At 37.0% G+C, this 24559-nt stretch overlaps 2 protein-coding genes across 2 annotated transcripts in view; one reads left to right on the top strand and one right to left on the bottom strand.

The window, feature by feature from the left end:
- Positions 1–326: 326 nt before the first annotated feature.
- Positions 327–8697, bottom strand: LOC106133377 (dynein assembly factor with WD repeat domains 1). Its single transcript, XM_013333081.2, has 9 exons — positions 8585–8697; positions 7537–7746; positions 5939–6061; positions 4884–5068; positions 3996–4128; positions 2542–2701; positions 1954–2091; positions 1217–1309; positions 327–763 (listed from the first exon to the last, which is right to left on the bottom strand). The coding sequence occupies exons 1-9, from the start codon at positions 8695–8697 to the stop codon at positions 659–661; spliced, it is 1260 nt and encodes a 419-aa protein (XP_013188535.2). The 3' UTR covers positions 327–658.
- A 4783-nt stretch (positions 8698–13480) lies between these two features.
- The window catches only part of LOC106133382 (solute carrier organic anion transporter family member 4A1), a 61473-nt gene continuing 50394 nt past the window's right edge, over positions 13481–24559 (top strand). Inside the window, exons 1-2 of the mRNA XM_013333089.2 lie at positions 13481–13710; positions 20164–20284. Of these exons, the coding sequence (XP_013188543.2) occupies positions 20174–20284 (111 nt within the window). The 5' untranslated portion in view covers positions 13481–13710; positions 20164–20173. The remainder of the gene's footprint in view (positions 13711–20163; positions 20285–24559) is intronic.

A 24559-nucleotide genomic window follows, 5' to 3' on the forward strand; every position in this document is an offset into this window, starting at 1 on the left:
TGCAAATCGAAATCCAGAAGGCAATGCTAAATGTTAATATTAAATCAAGAATCGTTGAAGTCCAAAAACACGCGTTAAATCGTCAAATAATTTAAAAACCACTAATAAAACTCGAGCATGAACGATCACAGAAAGTCACGAAAGTAGATTTGAATAGCGATTTGACGTTTGACGTGAATGTATGTAATGACATGACAATTATTGCTTTACGCTGATTGGAGCATACATTATTGAAAAGAAAAACGTTTAGTTGTGCATGATTTTTGCACTTCAATACGTTTTGTTTTAATTGGTCTTAATAAAATTATGAACTAATTCATCTTAATAATCCCTACTTTTTAAATCACGATTTTGTGGTAATAAATAATACGAATTAAACTCTTTTTATTTAATACATTTTCGTTCGGGCACGCTTTTGTAAATAAATGCGGTCCAGTTTCGCCAATCTTCTTTTAAAGACTCTTTTTATGAATACATAATAACTGATACTCATCATTGGTTAAATAAAAAAGCAATATGTAAGTATATTAATATCGTTTTGAATCCTGGCAACCAACATCCCTAACAACACACAAAATGTTCCATTCTATTTTTAAATTTTCAAAAACTGTCTTCTAAAATCAGGTTGGACGGTGACTGGCTAGAGCCACCAATCCAATCACCTCCAAATGCGACAGGTGTTGTCCTTGGACGCCGTCACAATGGCGTCGCCTGCGTAGGAGTACGCGCAGGAGAAGATCTCCCCCTGATGGCCGGAGAGCACCTGGAATTATACGTTTAATAGGATGGTGGTTTTCGGTGCCGTGTGGTTCCCGGCACCAATACAAAAAAGAATAGGACCACTCCATCTGTTTCCCATGGATATCGTAAAAGGCGACTAAGGGATAGGCTTACAAACTTGGGATTCTTTTTTAGGCGATGGGCTAGCAACCTGTCACTAGTTGAATCTCAATTCTATCGTTATGCCAAATAGCTGAACGTGGCCATTCAGTCTTTTCAAGACTGTTCTGGCTCTGTCTACCCCGCAAGGGATATAGACGTGACCATAGGTATATATGTATGTATGTGGTTTTCGCAATATTTTTTTGTCTTTGCCTCTGTTTCTGGTTGCATCTTCTATCTGCCGAGATGGTCAGCAAGCACCCGCCTGCTGGTCTGAAACACACCTGGAGACAGATGTGAAGAGTGTGGGTTCTAGATAGTGTGGTATTTCTACCTGGATGCAGTTCCCGGTGGTGGTGTTCCAGACCCTGGCGCTCCTGTCCGCCGAGGCGGTCAGCAAGCAACCGCCCGCTGGACTGAAACACACCTGGAAATAATGGTAGTTAAGTAGATGAGTCATTGTATCGAAATCTTTGGCGAAAGGAAAATGAAGAGAGTTAAGAACGTGGATGAAGCGAAAGAAATTCAAATTCAAAATTTTTATTCATTATTATAGGATACTTCATATCGCTTAATAATTGTCAAATCTTTTGGTTTCACAACATTGGTTGACGTCAAATAAATTACTTAAAACTAAGTTTACTGCCGCTTCCAAGACGTCAGTGCAGGAGAAGCGTTAACAAACTGCACTGCAGCGTTATCTTCAACAACGTCAACTTCACAAATATCCAATCTTAGAATTGATCGTGACAAGTGTAAAGATGAAGACTTTATCAGCCTTTCCGGGAAAGAGGCTTTTTTTTCCAGGTGGATTTTATCCAGACTCCTCTCCAGCGAGGTAAGTAGGCATGTGTAAAAGGAGTGATGATTCAGGGTCGACCGCCAAAAGGAAGGTCTTGTCTTGTCTTAGTCTCGCAATGCTTTCTCATCATAGCCAGCGTCGCAAAGTCGGCCCTGACATCGTAATTATCCAGCATCTAATCTAATTCTTATGTTATAACGTGATGCTTGTATGCATATAGATGGACAAACTTAGATGGACCAGCTTTTTAAGGCTTCCAATTAAAGTACCTTAGAGACTTCCTCGCGATGTCCTCTCATGACGGCCAGCTCTTTGAAGTCTGATCTGACGTCGTAGATCCTCGCCGAGCAGTCACTGGAGGAGGTGGCCATGCGCTGGCCAGCCCAGTCAAAGCAGATATCCAGGACCTGTGGAGATAAAACCTTTTTAATTCTATCTTCCTACAGACTGCACGGATAGCATAGTCTTATATGTACCTTACATGGTTGCACATGGCCGTGATGGCCGTTTAAACAAATCGAAGACTTCTGAGTGACTACACACATAAACATTTCAAAGTTTCAACTGAATGGGTATTGTAGCGTAAATATGATCCAAAAAGGGATACGGTTCCTTGCTGACTCCAAGTCGATATAATCAATCCGAAGTGCTTTTCTTCGTGGCACCGTTCCGAAAACCTTCATTAGGTTACTCCCTAAATTGAGCAAGTACTTATTTAAACCTAATCTAATACGGCCTGACTTCTGACTAAACTCTCCTGGAAGTCGTCATGGATTCCAAAGAAAAAGACGGGACAAAGGCCGAAAGATGATGGTATTTATGAAATAAAAAACCAATAGGAACCAAGCTACACAAACCTCATCAGTATGTCCAGCGACAGTAGCAAGACAGGAGCTCTGTCTGGCGTCCCAGAGTTTAGCGCTGCCGTCCAAAGAAGAGGAGCCGACTAGAGAACTGTCCCAGTTGAACTGGACATTGGAGATCTCGCCCTCGTGACCGCGAAAGACAGACACACGACTGGAATAAGAAATATACTCCTGTTACAAAACTAAGAGCAAATATGCTGAAAAGTGTTTTTGCTGATATTAAGTCATATGGTCAACTTGGTATAGAAGAATTATAAATTTTTGATTTTTAACTCTGTCTTTCTCTTTCCTTTAATATCTACAATGGAGTAAAAAGTGATTTTATAACAAAATCAGTTAAAACTTAGTATCAGTAAAAACTCTACGGCAAATTTAGATGTAAAAAAATTGCTTTTGCGGCTGAGAAAATACGAATGTGATACCTTTGGTTACCTAGGGATTTAGCACTAGGTATCCAGAAAATCTAGGCTTGTTAAAAAAGAGAGTTTTACGAGTAATAAATAAATAAAAAGCTGTCAAGCGATAAAACTCTCAGTGTGTGAAAAAAATGGGAAAACGAAATTTTAATCAAAGAGTTATTTTTTGCTATTCTTTTTATAAAGGTGCTTCTTTGCCTAACGATATAGCAAATTAGCAGTGAATGTAAACTACTTACAATAGAAATGATTGACGATTATGTGCTTTATCAATCATAGTTTCTTATCATGATGGTCTGTGACGTTTTTAGGTACAAGGTTAAATGACCTCCAATGGAGACAAGCGCTTTGCGTGGCTTGAAACATCAGATTATATTTGAAATAACATTAAAATTACCATTGTCTGTTTATTGTAGGTCCTAGATTTACCTTCTAAAGATATAGAAAGATTATATTTAAAATCATTGGAATATATATTTTTATAAAAAGCTATTTTTAGAAGCATTAGCCTTACTACTTACCTAATTGCTCTTCAAACTAATATATACGTAAAGCCATTAATTATAATGAATGTGGACGATGCTAAAGAAGTATGCAAGGGTCGTGGCAAGTGAAAAGTGTAGCCTCTGTCTTCCCTCCGGGAATGAGGTGTGATTCTATGTTAGTATGTAGTACCGTGTGGTTCCCGGCACCAATACAAAAAAGAATGGGACCACTCCATCTCTTTCCCATGAATGTCGTAAAAGGCGACTAAGGGATAGGCTTACTTGGGTTTTTTTTAGGCGATGGGCTAGTAACCTGTCACTATTTGAATCTCAATTCTATCATTAAGCCAAATAGCTGAACGTGGCCATTCAGTCTTTTCAAGACTGTTGGCTCTGTCTACCCCGCATGAGATAAGGACGTGACCATATGTATGTATGTAAGTAGTACAAGGTAGTTCAAGAAGCAATATTAAACATAGTTTAGGTACATTTACGCGGGACTAGTTTGTTAAATTATTATGATCAATCTGACTGATTAACTCACTCGCTGACCCTTGTGTCCCACATCGATATGGTCCCGTCGAAGGAGCCCGTTATCAGCCTCTGACCCTCGTTGGGGTCAAACTGCAGAGCTATCACCTCCGCCGTGTGACCTTCGTAATTATGGATCTCTTGACCTGCCGAAAACATTTACCATCGTCCTGTGATTCCAAAATATAGTGAAACTGTATTAAGACCAGTTTTTTGTAAACTGTTAAAGTCTCCTTTGAAAACTGTACCAACCATTACTATACATTTAGGGTACTTTTTTTAGTGAGTTCACGGACGGCTCTTCTTAGGTCGCTTTCAAAGAAGCTAAATATGAAGAACGCTAAGAAAATATCTGGTACAAACAAACTAAATAAATATCCGGTATGAAGAACTAAGACAGAGGCACGATTTAGATTTAAGTGATCTATATTTGTAAACTAGCTGTGCCCACGACTTCGTCCGCTTGGAATAGTTATCATGGGCATCATTGAAGCCCTCAAGGGCTCTTAAATAGCCTAAAGCCTTTCTCGATAAATGGTCTATTCGACGCAAAAAGAATTTTTCAATTCGAACCAGTAGTTCCTGAGATTAGCGCGTTCAAACAAACAAACAAAAAAACAAAGGAAAAAACAAACAAACAAACTCTTCAGCTTTATAATATTAGTATAGATTGACGTCCGATGAAAATGCTGCAGTGTAATTTTATTCCGCCGCTTCTTCTACACATGCGCTTCGAAAGCGGCAGTAGTTCATTAGATTTAAGTGAAGTGACGTCAACAAGTGATACCTTGTAGGTATCCAATTTTGAAAATAAATCTATTCTATTCATAAAACGCTCTAGTTTGCACGAACGAAATCTTTGTCAAACCCAAAAAGATAGATATGCTTATGAAGATCTCACCAGTCCTAGCGTCAAACAGCTTCGCCGTGTGGTCCATTGACCCAGTGGCGACCAGGTCACTCTTAGCGTTGAACTGGACGGCCACCACCTCCGCATTGTGACCCCACAGCGTGGCGAGACATTCCCCAGTCGTGGGGTCCCAGACTTTGGCTGATTTGTCGAAGGAACCAGTAACTACACGGTTGCTGTCAGAGGAATAAAGGTGATTATCATTCATTTTACATACATATATATACAATCACGCCTCTTTCCCGGAGGGGTTGGCAGAGACTATCTCTTTCCACTTGCCACGATCTCTGCATACTTCCTTCGCTTCATCTACATTCGTAACTCTCTTCATGCAAGCTCGGCGGTTTCGGGTACTTTTGACCCTGACCCTGACATCATTCATTTTCTTTCATCATCCCGTGTGGTAGACAGAGCCAACAGCCTTGAATAGACTGATAGGCCAACACTCAGCTGTTATAAGATAGAATTGAGATTCAAATAGTGACAGGTTGCCAGCCCATCGCGCAAAGAGAGAATCCCAAGTTTATATAGCCTATCCCTTAGTCGCTTTTTACGACATCAATGGGAACGACATGGAGGGGTCCTATTCTTTTTTCTGTTGGTGTCGGGAACCACACGTCACAATTGTTGTCAAACAAGTCCAGAATTCGAACATTGCAATGATGATTTATATACTATTATGTTAGTTACATAAATAAATATATACGGGACAAATTACACAGATTGAGTTAGCCTCGAAGTAAGTTCGAGACGTGTGTTACGAGATACTAACTCAACGATACTATATTTTATAATAAATACTTATATAGATAAACATCCAAGACCCAGGCCAATCAGAAAAAGTTCTTTTCCCATCATGCCCTGGCCGGGATTCGAACCCGGGACCTCCGGTGTCACAGACAAGTGTACTACCGCTGCGCCACAGAGGCCGACAATATAATACATACATATGGTCACGTCTATATCCCTCGCGGGGTAGACAGAGCCAACAGTCTTGAAAGGACTGAATGGCCACGTTATTATGTTAGTTGCCAGTACAAACAAACCAAGCGGGGAAGTTGAACCCCACGGAGTACACCACGTTCTGGTGGCCAGCGAGGGTCTTCATCTCGTTGCCGCTCTCCACGTCCCACACCTTGCAGGTCCTGTCGTAGCTGCCCGAGAGGCATCTGTGGAAGAACGCACGTGTAATAGGTAGGTACATACATACCTACATACATACATAAACTCACGCCTCTTTCCCGGAGGGGTAGGCAGAGACTACCTCTTTCTACTTGCCACGATCCCTGCATACTTCCTTTGCTTCATCCACATTCATAACTCTCTTCATGCAAGCTCGGCGGTTTCGGGCACTTTTGACCTGACCCTTCACCAGGACGTCCTTAATTTGATCAAGATATGTTCGTCTAGGTCTTCCCACCCCGACCTTTCCCTCCACACTCCCCTTGTATATCTGCTTAGTCAACCTGTTTTCATTCATCCTCTCCACATGACCGAACCATCTCAACATACCCTTTTCTATTCCTGTAACTACATCTTCTTTCACATCACAACATTCCCTTATCACGCTGTTCCTTATCCGGTCACTCAATTTCACACCCAACATACTCCTTAACGCTCTCATTTCCACTGCATTTATTCTGCTTTCGTGCTTCTTTTGCCATACCCAACTTTCACTCCCATACATTAATGTCGGGACCAACACGCCCCTGTGCACAGCCAGTCGAGCCTTTTTGGTATAATATAATAATTAATAGGTAGGTACATATTGTTATTTGTAAAAAGTAAGCGAAGGAAGTATGCAGAGATCGTGGCGAGTGGAAAGTGGTAGTCTTTGCCTACCTATCCGGGGAAGAGGCGTGATTTTATGTATGTATTTATGCGTATTTGTAAGTATTATATGTAGATATATATATTCTGTGTGTATTTTATTATGTTCAAACATTTATTTATCTTGCTCTGCGCCAACGCCAATCTCCTGTTTGGTTTCCTTCCACCCAAAGGTTGACTAGAAGAGATTGCTTTAGCGATAAGTCCGCCTTTGTACCATATATATCTGCTTTGTGTTGTTTTGTATGTTTCACTCTTATGGTGCAATAAAGAGTTTTATCTATCTATCTATCTATATATGTATGTATGTATGTATGTATTTGTAAAACTCCTACTAGATATGGAGGTACAATAAATTATAACTGACCGTTGTTTTCAAAAATCAATATAATGGTATTAATACCAAGAGATTTATGCCGTTTGGTTCCCGACACCAATAAAAAAAAGAATAGGACCACTCCATCTCGTTCTTATGGATGTCGTAAAAGGCGACTAAGGTATAGGTTTATATACTTGGGATTCTTCTTTTAGGGCTAGTAACCTGTATCTATTTGAATCTCAATTCTATCATTGGGTCAAACAGCCGGACGTGGCCATTCAGTGTTTTCAGGACTGTTGGCTCTGTCTACCCCGCAAGGTACATAGGTAGACGTCATTATATTTTTACCAAGAGAAGCCAGAAATTCTGTGTCCGTCTTCCTGTCTGTATGTTTGTACTCGCATCACTCGAAAACTATTGCTACAATTTGGTGCACGAACACGAATGAGAGAGAGTGAGAGCGAGAGAGATAGAAGAATTATTTAAAAGTCATACCTTCTTCCAGATTTGTCAAAGGCCACATTGGTTAGCGGCAGCACATGAGTCATAAGAGTCTTGTAGATGTAAAACCTCTTCCCTGTTGGCCCTTCATGCTCTATCCTCTTCTTCAGCGTCTCCAGACACTGCTCCAACTGCTCGCGGACCTCCTCAGTTATGAGAACCTCCTTTTTGTGGAGTCTCAGTGCTATTTCTTTTATGTCCGAACTGGAAAATATTTTGATTACTAGATTTTGATACTTAAGCTGAACGTGGTCTTTTTTTCGAGATTGTTATTAAATAAATAAATACATATATACGGGACAAATCACACAGATTGAGTTAGCCTCGAAGTAAGTTCGAAACTTGTGTTACGAGATATTAAGTAAACGACACTGTATTTTTATAATAAATACTTTATTAGATGAAAATCCAAGACCCAGGCCAATCAGAGAAAGTTCGTTTCTCATCATGCCCTGGCCGGGATTCGAACCCGGGACCTCCGGTGTCACAGACAAGCGCACTACCGCTGCGCCACAGAGGCCGTCATGTTATGGCTCTGACCACCCCGTAAGGGATGAAGACGTGACGTGACATGTATGTATTTATGTGTTAGTTTTGATATAGTAAATTGTGAGAACATATGAATTTATATATGAATGAATCTGGGTAATGGGTTCCCGATTAGATTGGAGGTTCTCCAACTTATCCAACCCTGGATGGTGTTCACAGGCGGACCAATAAACACCATGTAGGGATATTTTATACTATTTCTTCACTGGTGGGAAGACCTAGACGAACGTATCTTGATCAAATTAAGGACGTCCTGGCAAAGAGTCAGGTCATAGATAAGTACCCGAAAGGTACGAGCTTGCATGAAGCGAGTTATGAATGTGGATGAAGCGAAGGAAGTATGCAGAGATCGTGGTAAATGGAAAGAAGTAGTCTCTGCCTACCCCTCCGGGAAAAAGGCATGATTTATGTTCTCTTAACTATATCTTCACTTCATAGTATAAAGCAAAGTCGCTTCCCGCGTCACTTGTTAATAATGAATTGGAAAACTTACTTGGAGTTGAGGTCCAAAAGATCAATATCTTTGTTCTTGATGACACCCTTCTGAGAATACTCCAGAATGATGCCCGGGGGATGGTACCTCAGGTGGAACTTCAGTAACTTCATCGTTATATGTTTTATTATTTTTTATAAATGTTTAAATAACAAAACCATTTTTACAATTTGTTTTTCGTTTTCAGTAAAAATTGTTTCGAAAAGATTTTGTCAATAGCGCGGGAGTCATGGTAACGTTTGTTTTATGGGTCGTTCCAATGACGCCAAAAAGAATTCAACATGTTAAATGAGACTGTCTGTCCGTTGAACTTTTTATACACTAGTTAAACTCGCGCGGCTGTGTTTGCTTGAAAAGTCCTTCTCTATATCTATACTTATATTATAAAGCTGAAGAGTTTGTTAGTTTGCTTGCTTGCTTGTTTGAACGCGCTAATCTCAGGAACTACTGGTTGGAATTGAAAAATTCTTTTTGCGTTGAATAGACCATTTATCGAGGAAGGCTTTAGGCTATATAACATCACGCTGCAACTATAAGGAGCAAAGAAATAATGAAAATGTAAAAAAAAACGGGGAAGATTATTCATCATTGAGGGCTTCAATGATGCCCAAAATAACTATTACACGCGGACGAAGTCGCGGGCACAGCTAGTTCTACATAAAATTACATGATGATCAGTTGAGTGATTCTGACGTGAACAAACATACACTTTCACATGTATGCTTTCATGAAGACTCTTCCACGTTTATAATATTACATACATATGTACATGTAGTCACATGTAGGTATATCCCTTACGATAAATCAGAGAAATCTTGAAAAGACTGAAAGGTAAATTGTTGTTGTAAATTGTATGGATAACCGGAAAAAAAATAGGATCACTCCATCTCTTTCCCACGAATGTCGTAAAAGGCGACTAAGGGATAGGCTTACAAAACATGGGATTCTTTTTTTAGGTGATGGGCTAGTAACCTGTCACTATTTGAATCTCAATTCTATCATAAAGCCAAATAACTGAACGTGGCCATTCAGTATTTTCAAGACTGTTGGCTCTGTCAACCCCGCAAGGGATATAGACGTGACCATATGTATGTATGGCTTCTTCAACAATCGGCTTACACAACACAATGTTTGTTTACTTCATATCCCATTCGTTTCAAACTATGAGCGCGGAACAAAAGTAGGACAAATCGAGGCATGTGGCAGCCCTATCAAGGTGACCACGAATGTTGAAGGTTTTCAGGACTTGTTCATTTTTACTACTCCTTACATTTTAGAGCTAACTCTGTATCTTTACTAATATTATGAAGCTGAAGAGTTTGTTTGTTTGTTTGAACGCGTATCTCAGGAACTACTGGTTCGAGTTGAAAAATTATTTTTGCGTTGTATAGACCATTTATCGTGGAAGGCTTTAGGCTGTATAACATCACGCTGCAACTATAAGGAACAAAGAAATAATGAAAAATGTGAAAAGAAAAGGGGAAAATTATACATTCTTGAGAGCTATTAGAAGACGTGAACTTTAGCAGCCTTACGAAGAAATAAAATAAAATTCATGCGAATAAAAATGGAATAAAAACGAGGAGTTGGTTACCATTGCTCCAGTTTCCTTTCCCTTCATCATAACGCAGGTGACGAGCTCGGCTCTCATTCAGGAGTCGTATTAGCCGGCTTTGTTGGTTGAGATGAGAACCTATGTTTAGCTTTCTAGAAGCTTAGTTACGTATTTTTATGAGACATACAGTGAGTTTCGGTTCATTTGACATGTGCCATTTCACGTTGGAAAAAGTATATAAAAACATATGTCACGTATTTATTGCTTTTGGGGTAGACAGAGTTTACGGTTTTGAAAAGACTAAAAGGGTGAACGTGGCCTTTCAGTTTTTTCTGATTCAAATAGTAACAGGTTGCAAGCCCATCGCCTTTAAGAAAAATCTTAAGTTAATTTAAGCCTTTTCCATGTTATAGCGCCACCAAATAATTTTAATTAATGCTTTTTTATTATTGTAACTATTGACGTAATTTTTATCGTATTTGTAATTTATTTTAATAGACATTATTGACTTCAACATTTGCATGCCAACTATTGGTGCAACACGCTTGCTCGGTTAAACCTAGACATACTTTTGTCCTACTATGTATTTTTTACCGTGTTTGCCTGCAAATAAATTTATTCATTTCATTTCATTCATTTCATTTCATTTCATCATTAAAGATGTGGATTGGTCCTATTCTAAAGGTGTAGGGAACCACACGGCACACTTAACTAATATTATAGATGTGATTTTAATTTCGTGTAGTGGTAAAGTCATGTAATTTTATTTAATAAGAACCGATTTACTTAAAACTTTCACGGATCTTCAATTAAAATTTGTTTTAACTCTGCAAAACATGCTTAAACATTAAATTAGTTTAAACTTTGACTCAAAACGAAATTGGTCTACATAAGAAAATGAATAAAATTAGAAACCAGTAAAAAATTAAGCTCAAAGATTCCGTTACATACATACATACAACCCAAGCTAATAAAAGCGTAGTAAAAATCATATTAAAAAGTACAATTAATTCAAAAGGTACTTCACGAATTATTGTTGAGCTTCAGTTTTTTTTTGTCCTCCATCTTTGATCATGAACTCGCGAGTTCTCACGCTTTTGGTATTTCCGGTAGGGTCACCAAGAAATCATGGACAGAAAAACAAAATATTAAAACTGACTTATAAAAACACAAAAAATTTAAAAATAATTGAAAATTAAACTAGTAACTAAATTGTGAAAGAAGATAAACTGACAGAAATAGAAAAGGGAATGCTTAGAAGAATGAAAGCAGCTTGACTAAGCAAATATACAAAGGAAGTATGAATAGGACTATTGGAGTGGGAGGGCCTAGACGAACGTAATTTGATCGAATCGGGAACGTTCTAGCATAAGGTCAGGTCAAGAATACCCGAAACCGCCGAGCTTGCATAAAGAGAGTTATGAATGTGGATGAAGCGAAAGAAGTGTGCAGGGATTGTGGCAAGTGGAAAAAGATGTGGTCTCTGCCTACCACTCCGGGAAAGAAGCGTGACTTATTTACGTATGTAGTTAAACAATTACATAGGTACATACGTAAATAAGTCACGTGTAAATAAGTAACAATACGTCGTACTAAGGCGTTAAGTGGGTTGGTATCTAACCTCTGTCTCATCTCTGCGTGCATATAAATTAAGCAAGTATATTTTTTGGGTATAATTTGTATATTAATTTAAATAAAAAAATATTCTATCGAGTGACTGAACCGATATAATGCTTTTTAGCTTAAAGCAATTTCTATATTCCTAAATCGGGCATGTTTTGTGTTAGGAAGTCAAATAAATAAACATAAAAATATATGTACCTACATAATCACATACAATACTATTTAAATTCTACATAATATATTAAATTACCGCCTACCTCTCCGGGAAAGAGGCGTGATTTTATGTATGTATGTATAATATATTAAATTATTATTTAAATTTTACTTTCTAAATCAATAATTAATTCTCAATACAGATATCAAAATTCACTTTCTAATTATAAAATCACGAGAAAAAAAATCTAGAATTTAATAGACAACCACAGACTATGATACCATTCATTTTGAACTGCACTAATTGACCATTTTTCTCTCAGAATACTACACGCATGACATTTCCGCTATAGATTGCGGTGTTACATAATGATACACCATATTGTTGTAACTTAACAACCGTTGTATGTTCTAGTGGTCAGAGAAATTGAAGGCTTGTTTTTGAGATGTTTTCCGGTTCCAAGATGCTCAGTCTCTGTTCAGAAGGTTAATAACTGCAGAAGACAAACACTATTGTAAATGTCACCAAAATAAGTAAAATACACTTGAATATTTCGGAATAACAATGGATCAATTTGTCAGATCAGAAAGATTTTTGGAATCGATATCAGTCTTTTCAAGACTGATGGCTCTGTCTACCCCGCATAGGATATAGATGTTATTATATGTTTGGATGATTTCGGTCAAGCATTTTCATAAAGGCATCAAGCTGAACTCGGCCTTTCAGTCTTTTCAGATATAGACGTGATTATATGTATGTATGCATGTAATTTTTGAGAAAGTCTTGCAATAGAAAAGTACCTGTATTCTCTGTGTAATAACGTATGCATAATTAAGGATAGGATTAACATTTCTGTGTGCAATGTACTATGAATAACTGCGTAGCAATATCAACTAGTAGACCAAGAACAGCGAGGTGAGGTAAGGCGAGGTAACAACGTAATGATGATAGTACAGTCATGAATGAGGAAACGATTTGCGTAGAACATTTTATGATTCTTTTTATAGACGTCGGCTTCCTTTGCGCGTACGCATGAATTTTATTCATTCAAAATAGATGATAAAGATTGATATTAAAATTTGCTTTCGGGAAATATTGACATCTACAATTATTCTTGGAGCCTTGCTCCTGCATTTGTTTAATTGTTTCTTAGAGTTTAATCTGCTAGTTTGTAAAATTTAATCGAAATCGAATTTGTAGATTTTGAATTTATCCGTAAATATAACAAATAAAAAATAAAAATCTTTTCTTCGTAATTTTTCGACAATGAATAACTGACTCATGTTTTAAACAACAATTACTGAACCGATTTTAAAAAGCCTTTCTTTATTTTACAATCTTACCAAACGAAAACGATCTAACTACATATATTGAACAATAAAAAGTTATAGGTCATAGACCGACTCTGGCACCCATTCGTCAAGCTTGAGCGGGTCCACTTTTTGTAACTATAATTAAGTTTGCACCATACTGCCATAACAACGTTGCCAACCCTACATATCCGGCCAAGCAGGTTGGCGGTCCTTGCTCCTTGACCAACCGGCGCGCGCGCAGTACACCGCGCGCCAGGTGGGACGGCGAACGCGTCGCGCGTAATTTCAAATTTTCAAACTTCGAACGCGGACGTTCGAACTTTTACTTTCGCGGTTGCGTCACGTCAATTTTGTAATAGTTCCATTTTTAATCGAATATTTGGTGTTACTAGTGTTGTGTGAAATTAATAAGTGAAATTGTGGTTTTTGTGTTGTGGATACGATTATGGATTGATGTTTGTACGATTTGCTAACTTTGAATGTAAGTATAACAACTTGATATTTATTTTAATTAGGTATCTTAAAAAAATCTATATCTAGCTTAGTATATTTTATAGTACATAACTTTAACTTGTATGTAAATTGTTACCTTTAGGTACTTTTAATTTTATTCTTATTGTCTGATAAATTACCAATTTAGATGAATTTAGGTACGTATGTATCATTTATAAAATCGGAAAAAACCGCCTCCTTTGGCACTGCGTAGTAAGAAAAAGAAGGTTATTTAATACATAATGCGGGTAATTAAACATTAATTATTCAAATGACATTTGATAAGTCACAGATTTTGAAGCAGGTGTTAGGTACCAGCAAAGCATCTAATAAAAAAAAAGGAATGCATAGTAGACTTTTTAAACACCGCCTAATTTTATTTCATACTAGCGACCCGCCCCGGCTTCGCACGGGTGCAAAATTCGGAAAAAAATATACATAAAAACCTTCCTTTTGAATCACTCTACCTGTTACAAAAAACCGCATCAAAATCCGTTGCGTAATTTTAAGATTTAAGCATACAGACAAACAGACTAAAATAGCGACTTTGTTTTGTTGTGATTCATAACTTTTGAAATTAGAATCAAATTATGAAATGTGGAAACAAAAATTCTACTTTCTTCATACCGGATATAATGAATATATCACCTAGGTCGTGCCTTATGGTTCTCGGCACCAATAGAAATAGAAAATAGGGTAGACAGAGCCAATACTCATCAAAATAATAAAAGGCCACGTTCCACCTGAACGTGGCCTTTGGCTATTTTGGCCTAATGATAGAATTGAGATTCAAATAGTGACAGGTTGTTAGCCCATCGCCTAAAACAGGAATCCCAAGTATATTAGCCTATCCATTGGTCGCCCTTTACGACATCCATGGGAAAGAGATGGATTGGTCCTTTGATGGAGGAGATGAATGGAGGACGCTCCACTTAACTCCGTCAACAAGAGTTAGCTCTTCAATTTAAAAAGATATCCAAGCCAAGCTTCTTTGGAACGGCCACGTCTTGCAGAAGCCTGCTGACTATTTGGGGCACAGAATAGAATAGAATAGATTTATTTTCAAAATTGGATACAAGGTATCACTTATTGACGTCACATAACTTAAATCTAATTATAACTACTACCGCTTCCAAAGCGCATGTGTTGAACAAGCGGCGGAACAAACTACACTGCAGCATTTTCATCGGACGTCAATTTACAAATATAGATCTCTTAAATCTAAATCGTGGACGAATGCACATTGTCTACATTAATGATGAGATGTTTGGCTATGCCGCCTCCGTCGGGTCCAATTAGAAGGGGCAAGCCGAAGGGATTTTGGGTTGATATCGCAAAAGATATCTTATACACCCTACATAATATAAGCTTAATTACGACAGATCAGTCTCATTGCCTTATTATTAATAATGCGCGCTAATGGTCTTAGAACTGAAGACGCTACGAACTGGACGAAATAAAAATAAATAATTAATATATAAGTATATACGGGACAAATTACACTAATTGAGTTAGCCTCGAAGTAAGTTCGAGATTTGTGTTACGATACTAACTCAACGGTACTATATTCTGTACTAATAAATATTTATATAGATAAACATTCAAGACCCAGGCCAATTAGAAAAATTCTTTTCTCATCATGCCCTGGCCGGGATTTGAACCCGGGACCTCCGATGTCACAGACAAGCGTACTACCGCTGCGCCACAAAGGCCGTCTAATCTATAAATGGAAGGAAAAATGTCGGAAAGCATACCGAAGCATTGTAGCGGAGTGCATCAGAAAAAATTCAATTCAAATATCAAAGAAAAGGAAATAATAAATGATTTTATCATGTAGGTGATATAAATGTGAAGATAATAAATAAACGTATTATTGGAATAGCTTCCACGCTGGTCTGGTTTAGCGAAGAAAAAATATAGTGCGAGCCAGCTGCGTTAAAGTCAACGGCAGGAATCGCCAACAGATGGCGTTGTTCGATATTAAAACGCGCAATCGTTTGTCATTCAGTTTTGGCTTAGTTGTTCCTACAATGTAATGTAAAGCGTGGAAAGAGGTAGTTTATCTACTTCATATGAATGCGAAAGAAGTATTCGTTTTTGGAACTCTCAGGAACATAAGTTCTTATGTCCCGGAGTAATAAATTAATTAAAATTACACTATTACGATTATAGGGGATATATTAAATAAATATTTACCAATATAATCTTAATTTTTTTTGTGTACCTCAAAGATATGCCGTGTGGTTCCCGGCTCCGGTACAAAAAATAATAGAGGATCACTCCGTGTCTTTCCCATGGATGTCGTAGAAGGCGACTAAGGGATAGGCTTACAAACTTGGGATTCTTTTTTAGGCGATGGGCTGGCAACCTGTCACTATTTCAATCTCAATTCTATCATTAAGCCAAATTGCTGGGCGTGGCCTATCAGTCTTTTCAAGACTGTTGGCTCTGTCTACCCCACAAGGGACATAGACGTGACCATATGTATGAAAAGGGATGCCATTATGTGTGGCCTTTTCAAGACTGTCAGCTCTATATACCCCGTAAGATATAAAGACGTGATTGTATTCAGATAACCATTGATTAACCTAACACCGCTGTAATTAACTATTCATTAATGGGAATCTGAGCAAAACACGAGATATTAACTTGTCATTGAAAATGTTATCAGATAATGTACTAGTTACAATACTTACTTGCATAGTAGGTACATCTTGTTATCTGTAGGCTTAGAATAATCACATAGTAAAGAAGGTGTAGTGTATTTTCCAAGTGTTAAATAATATTAGATTAGTTTTATTGTAATAGCTTCGATACATGAGGTTTTTCCAAAAAAATGTTATTTATGTGGGTGAGTTGTTCCCGACAACAATAAAATTCAAAAAAATTCAAAATTCAAAATTTTTATTCATTATTATAGGATATTATTATATCGCTTAATAATTGTCGTATGGTTTAACAACTTGGTTGACGTCAAATAAATTACTTAAAAACTAAGTTTACTGCCGCTTCCAAGGCGTCAGTGCAGAAGAAGCGGTAACAAACTGCACTGCAGCATTTTCATCAACAACGTCAACTTCACAATATTAATATTAATACAAAAAAGAATAGGATCACTCCATATCTTTCCCATGGATGTCGTAAAGGCGACTAAGGGATATGCTTATAAAATTGCGATCCTTTTTTTAGGCGATGGGCTAGCAACCTGACACTATTTGGATCTCAATTCCATCATTAAGCCGAGCAGCTGAACGTGGCCATTCAGTCTTTTCGGGACTATTGGCTCTGTCTTCCCCGTAAGGACGTGATAGACGTGACTATATGTATGTATGTGGGTGTGTACTATATTTGCACTAAGGTGTCACTCTCATGGGAATGTCTAGAAAGAACGATGTAGAACGATGTTACATTTGATGAAAAAACTTTTTTATTAAAATTTTAATTGAGCTAGAAATGAGGAGGTTTGAAATCATTGCAACGTGTTACCAAAAGATATAACAATTATTGACTGATGTTTGAAATGTTCCGTAATACTTAATTAATAAAAATTTTGAATTTAAATTTGCGTGATTGCTCCCATTTTGAATATCCTCACATAGTGGTCATACATACATACGTCACGTCAATCACGTCTATATCCCTTGCGGGGTAGACAGAGCCAACAAGTCTTGAAAATACTGACAGGCCACGAACAGCGGTTTGGCTTACTGATATAATCGAGATTCATATAAAGTGACTAGTTGCAAGCCCGTCGCCTAAAAGAAGAATCCCAAGTGTAAAAGCCTATCCCTTAGTCGCCTTGTACGACATCCACGGGAAAAAGATGGAGTGGTCCTATTATATTTTTTCTATTGGTGCCAGGAACCACACGGCACAGTCAAATAGTGGTTGCATGTATGAACAAAATCTGAGTAAGTTAGTAACATTTTCAAAACCTAATTTATAGACGGACATGACGAAACTGTTCACACATCTCTCTTCGTCTATAAAGGAAAATTATAAAGCTTTCATTGCGCGTGGGCCGACACGAACTTAGCCAGTTTTTCTCCGCACATCATCCAACCATGTATTTATTCTATCAGAAGTGGGTAACGCCATTTTCCGGAGCACTGAATGTTCTCCCACGCGAAGGCTCTGTCATAGTGGCAAATTGCCTTCCGTCACGCCGTCTTTGCCAAAATAAACCGTGTTTATGTTAAGGTTATAGAAACGATAAAATATTACTATCTATCGATAGGTAGAAATCACAATGTAATCAGAAATACACTGTAGAAATAGAACTTTTAAAACAATTTCACGATTTTCAATCTCATACGTTTTTATACATATGTTTATTACGTATATACATATAGTCACGTCTTTATCCCATACGGGGTTACATGCATAGAAACATATAATCACGTCTATATCCCTTGCGGGTTAGACAGAGTCAACAAGTCTTGAAAATACTGATAGGCCACGATCGGCTGTTTGGCTTACCTACTGATAGAATTGAGATTCACATAAAGTGACAAGTTGCTAGCCCATCGCCTAAAAGAAGAATTCCAAGTTTTTAACCCTATCCCTTAGTCGCCTTTTACGACATCCATGGGAAAGAGATGGAGAGGTCCTATTCTTTTTTCTATTGGTGCCGGGAACCACACGGCACGTTGCGCAAAATTCCTAACAACATTTTGTCTTGACACCATTTATTGGGTGTTGAAAACCACAAGGCAAATTATAACTGACTAGAGGGCGCCTGCGACTTCGTCCGCGTGAAATCAATTCCGCGGGAACTCCGGGATGAAAAGCCTATTTGTTATTCTGGGTCTTCAGCTACCTACATACAATTTGGTTGACTGGAAGAAATCCCGATTGGGATAAGTCCGCCATTGTACATATTCTTTTATATCCAATGACTGTTCTGATTTTGTTATATTTATTTTTATGTGCAATAAAGAGTTTACAAACAAACAAACCAAATTTCATCGTAATCGGTGCAGTAGTTTTTGCGTGACTGACATCCTGACATACAAACTATCGCATTTATAATATTAGTAGGATCAGAAACGTTGATATCCTGTACCTATTATTTGTTCTTTCCTACTGGTAACAGAATACAGGAAGAATCATCACGGGCGTGTCATTTTAAACATGGCGACTAGACCAGAACGTACACAATTAATGACGGTAACATCGATACAATACACTTTTTGTGTAGGTACTTAGTTAAAGCCTAGTATTGCAGTAGAGTTGGTACAGTCTTGTTTTCAATAAGAATCTATACTTACTAATATAATAAAGCCGAAGTGTTTGTTTATTTGTTTGAACGCGCTAATCTCACTAGTTCGAATTGAAAAAAATGTGTTTAATAGACCATTTATCGAGAAAGGCTTTAGGCTATTTATCATCACGCTGCAACTATTAGGAGCGAAGAAATAATGGAAAATGGGAAAATTATTCCTCCTTGATGGCTTCAATGATGCCCGAAATAACTATTCCACGCGGACGAAGTCGCGGGTACAGCTAGTAATGAATATTAGTGCACAAATTTCATTTAAACATATGGTTTGTATTGATATTTTTATTCTATCCTAAGTTTGGATAGTTGTGAGGTTGATGTTGTAGAAGAAATTCTGCAGTGTAGTTTGTTACCGCTTCTTCTGCACTGACGCTTTGGAAGCGGCAGTAAACTCAGTTTTAAGTAATTTATTTGAAGTCAACCAATGTTGTAAAACCAAAAAATATGACAATTATTATGTGATTACGAAGTGTCCCATAACAATGAAAAAAATTTTTGAATTTGAATTTATGATACATTTAATAAATCTATGTTCTCACCAAATTCAAATCTAGACATCATAAATAACATTCTATTAAGTAGTCGAAAATTATAATTTTATAAATGCAATCAATATTATGTACGGAAAAATATAGAATTTTTTTTAATTTTAATTTGACAGACAGTATTTTTTATAGAAAATAGTTATCGAAATTAAATTTTACAAACATTCTGAACACTAAGTCACACTCGAAAGCCGTTCACATAGAATAGAGACTCGCATTGTAAACAAGAATGCCATTTTCCTACAATTTTGAAAACATTTTCCCATAGCCTACGATTGTGTTAGAGAAATATACGCATTGTTGTTCATACAATTGCGCATGCCGCCATAGTCGATAATTATAAACTTACAACGGCCATACCATTGTCTACAAAATTTTGTAAACTTACGAAGATTTTTATATAAAAATTTGAAAACAGTATTCTACCATTTTCTATGATAATTACGCTACTTACTGACTTTACTACTTTCTCTTTTATTATTTGGGAAGATTATTATATAAATTTAAATAACACATTGTTATTTGAATTAGGTTAATATTCAAATAACAATGTGTTCTTATATGCGTGGGTCGCTGTTTTTCCTGTAGTTACATCTAACTTTGTTAATTGTTTCAGAGTACCAACCATGGCGGAGTCAGGTGGAGTGGTCAACAAGGCGTTCGAGGGTGCTGATGACGGCTTCCAGACCATAGACCTTCGCTCCAACCGCAGGGAAGACCACAACGGCACATCACAGGTAAATGGGTGACAGAATTACTGTCACACTCTGTCTGCGAGTTAGAACTATATGACTTCACTTCTCCGTCACTAGGTATTACATATACATATATATACGAGTATATATTTATTGGTATGTTTATGTAGTTTATTACTGTCATTTATTTAATTGTTCCATGTTTAATTATGTAAGTGTTAGCTTTTATCTTTAGTTAAATATGTTAAACTATATTTATCCATACCGCTCCAAAATTCATCTCTCCTCTCATGGGTCTACTGGAAGAGATTTCTTTTGAAATAAGTAGCACCTTTATACTAGAATTACTGTAATAAATGCTCCTGTAAATAATTTTGTGTACATAAATAATAGTGTCGTGTGGTTCTCGACACCAATACAAAAAAGAATAAGACCACTCCACCTCTTTCCCATGGATGTCGTAAAAGGCGACTAAGGGATTGGCTTACAAACTTGGAACTTTTTTTAGGCGATGGGTTGAGCAACCTGTCAATATTTGAATCTCAATTCTATCATTGATATAAATAGCTGAACGTGGCCATTCAGGTTTTTCAAGACTGTTGGCTCAGTCTGCTCGCAAGGGATATAGACGTGACCTTATGTATACGTATGTAAATCAAGAGTTCTAATTCTAAGTTCTGACTGTATGTTCGTCTCGTTCGTCCTTGTAACTCACATAACACGTTTTACGTCATAATTATAACCCTAAAAACGCTGTCATGTTACAAACGACCGGATAAATCAAGCCTTTATAGTGTTACACAATACAATACTGCCTATACATCTTCGTGCTAGGAATAATCTGCTCATTAATTACAGGTTAAAATGTGTCAAAGAAAAATGCATTCTATTGCTATGGAGTACGGCTTTGTGCATTGATGTAAAAAAATATATTGGTCTCAGGTACAAATTAATCGTGGATGTTTATCATCGTTGATTTTGGTTAATCCATACTAATTTATAAATGTGAAAGTGTGATTGAACGATCACATTAAAATCATTGAACCGATTTCCGTGAAATTTTGCATAACTAACTATGTGGAGTACGGAGGAATTTTACGCAGGCGGAACAGCGGGTGAAAGCTTAATTTTAACTAATAAATATAAATAAATAAATATATACGGGACATATAACACATATTGAGTTAGCTTTGAAGTAAGTTCGAGACTTGTGTTACGAGATACTAACCCAACGATACTATATTTTATAATAAATACTTATATAGATAAACATCCAAGACCCAGGCCAGGGAGAAAAAGTTCTTTTCTCATGCCCTGGCCGGGATTCGAACCCGGGACCTCCGGTGTCACAGACAAGCGTACTACCGCTGCGCCTCAGAGGCAGTCGTAACTAATGTATGGAGTAGCGGAGGATGCAACTGGGAAATGCCAAGATAAGAAAGAACTAAACAAATATACAAAATAGGCTTTATACATACGTTCGCGAATAAAGTTCTAGGCAAAACCTAGTGTTTACGTAAAATATACTTGTCTTAGCTGCTTTGAATTTTTTTTATAAATATAGCGTGGTAATGTGACCCTCCTTTTACAATGGAAAAAATATTTACAAGTAAATTTTGAGTCCATAAATATAAAAGCAAATTAATTCAATATATTATCAATAACCTTGTTACATAAGATCCAATTTGCTGGATCTAAGGTATCCGCCCTCAATGTACAGGAAAAATCCATTAAGCTTACTTAAAATAAATATTACCCAACTAAATTCAATTAGAAGCCATTCAATAAATGTATCGGGGAATTTTTCTTTTTTTTTCCCTTCCGGTAAAGAGAAAGAGGCTGTTACTGGCCACTCACGATTTCCCCCAAAAAGCCATAAATATGGTGCGAATTTAATTTTGTTCTAAATTCAAATTAAAGTCACGTCAAGTTTCGCGCACGTGCGCAGAGCGGTGTAGAATATGCAACGAAATGAGAGTAGTCAGTCAGTTTACATACAGAGTGCCGCATTAGGCGAAATTGTCCATTTAGGATTCCATAAAAATAGATGTGCTTCTGTATTAAGTTTTTGGACAACAGAGCGGATTGATACGGCTTCCGTGGTAATTATGCGAGGAAATGTAACGCGGCGGGTGCAAAATTAGATGATGGACAAATTTAAATAATTTTATAAGATTTAAAATCTTATTAAGTCAGAGTGATGGGTAGGATCATCGTTCGAGAAGTCGTCGGTGTTAAACCCGTCGAACCCAATTTTAATCTGCAATCAATTGAAATTATATAGTATATACCTATCTATATTAAACTCGCTTGATCTACCCTAGACTGGCAGGTGTAGTGTTTTCTGCTCCTATTAAGGGTTTGAGCACGCATATAGTCGAGAACAGTACATTTTTCAGGGAGAAAAGTAATCAATATCCCGAAATCAGTAAAGCACGAGGCGGTAACTATAAATTCACATTCGCTTTTATAATCTTAAGATTGGGACAACGCAACTACAAAGATTTATCTTAAATTGCTACACATACTACATTCCCTGTTGTTTATAAAGGACTCCACGGGCATTGTACCCTCAGTTTCCCGCGTAGGGTCGTCCTGAGGGGTCGACACGATCGCCACCGGTGCCAACCTTACGAAACTTTTCACGCGGCTTCGAATTTTGAACTGAAATGTTTTGAATTTTGTGTTTTAATTTCGAATTTGGAAGACAGCTGATGTGAACATGGTATGGAATGATTGTGACTTATATTTTTTTTAAATTATTTTTAGGTTAAGACATGGTTTTCACTTTTACCATATTCTCCTATAATATTCTCAATAGCATTCTAAGCATCGAAATCGCAATCATAGTAGCTAATACGATTCTTAACTAATTTAATAAGAAGCCCATAATTCAATAAGACATTATCTTAACAAAAGTTAAGGATAAATTTTAAGTGCAATAAAAAAATTACCACAAAAAAAAAACAGTATACATATGGAGTACAAAGGATAGCTGTTACAATCTCTTCCAGACAACCCAAGGGCGGAATTAAACTAAAAAGTAAAAAAAAGATCAAGAAGAAAATTGTTTTTTTGTTTAAAATTATCATAAGTATATTAAAAAAAATTACGAAATTCGAAAATTAAAAAGAATAAAACGTAAAAAAGCAAACATAAATAAAAAATAATGGTACAAAAATAAGTATTCTATGTCTTTAAAAAGTAAATTGAACTAAAACTCATTTGTTAACTTAGTACTTTAATCTAGTTATTCGTTTTAACGACTTTAATAATCTATTTATAGATTACTTATATACATACTTGTACTATACCTATAAATTTGATCACGTCAATCTCTCCATAATGCGACTATAATAGCAGCCTGTAACACCTGATGGATTGAACTGTGACTAATTCAGTGACCTCGCATAGTCGATTATATGTATACAACAAATGCCGTGTGGTTCCCGGCATTAATAAAAAAAGAATAGGACCACTCCATCTCGTTCCCATGGATGTCGTAAAAGGCGACTAAGGGATAGGCTTATAAACTTGGGATTCTTCTTTTAGGCGATGGGCTAGCAACCCGTCACTATTTGAATCTCAATTCTATCATTAAGCCAAACAGCTGAACGTGGCCAGTTTAGTCTGTTGGCTCTGTCTACCCCGCAAGGGATATAGACGTGACTATATGTATGTTTAATCCTTTAAAAATTCATCTTTCAAGACGTGCTACGGAAAGCTACGAATTGCTACGAGTCTACGATGCGAACTTAAATGTGCGTTGCCTAAATTAAGTACATTAATTTACTCTTAAGAACATTAATTCACTGCAAAGTACGGTGTTGCCAACATTAAGGCGAATTAACATCGTATATTGTCATGAGTCATTATAAGTACAATGAAAAGTGATGTGAAATACCAACTCTTATTCTCTTATTAGTGTTTTTTTTTTCCTACAAATATGTAGTCTTCTATCAAAAAATAAGAAACTATTTCACGCTAGTCAAAACAATACACACTTTCGCTTTCTTCTTTGCCTGGCCTGGGGCCTGGGGTCCGCTAAATATATATAAAGCAACCTGTCACTATTTGAGTCTTTTCAAGACTGTTGGTCACGTCTATATCCCTTTTGGGGTAGAATTAAAAATGGAACATACATACATACATATGGTCACGTCTATATCCCTTGTGGGGTAGAATTAAAAATGGAAATTGTTATTAACCACTAGAGGCTGCCCGCGACTTCGTCCGCATGGAAATCCTATCAATCCAGCGGGAATCGGTCACAGTTTATTATCCTATTAATATTATAAGCGCGAAAGTTCGTGAGTA

The sequence above is a fragment of the Amyelois transitella genome, chromosome 3 (assembly GCF_032362555.1).
Source record: "Amyelois transitella isolate CPQ chromosome 3, ilAmyTran1.1, whole genome shotgun sequence".
NCBI lineage: Eukaryota > Metazoa > Arthropoda > Insecta > Lepidoptera > Pyralidae > Amyelois > Amyelois transitella.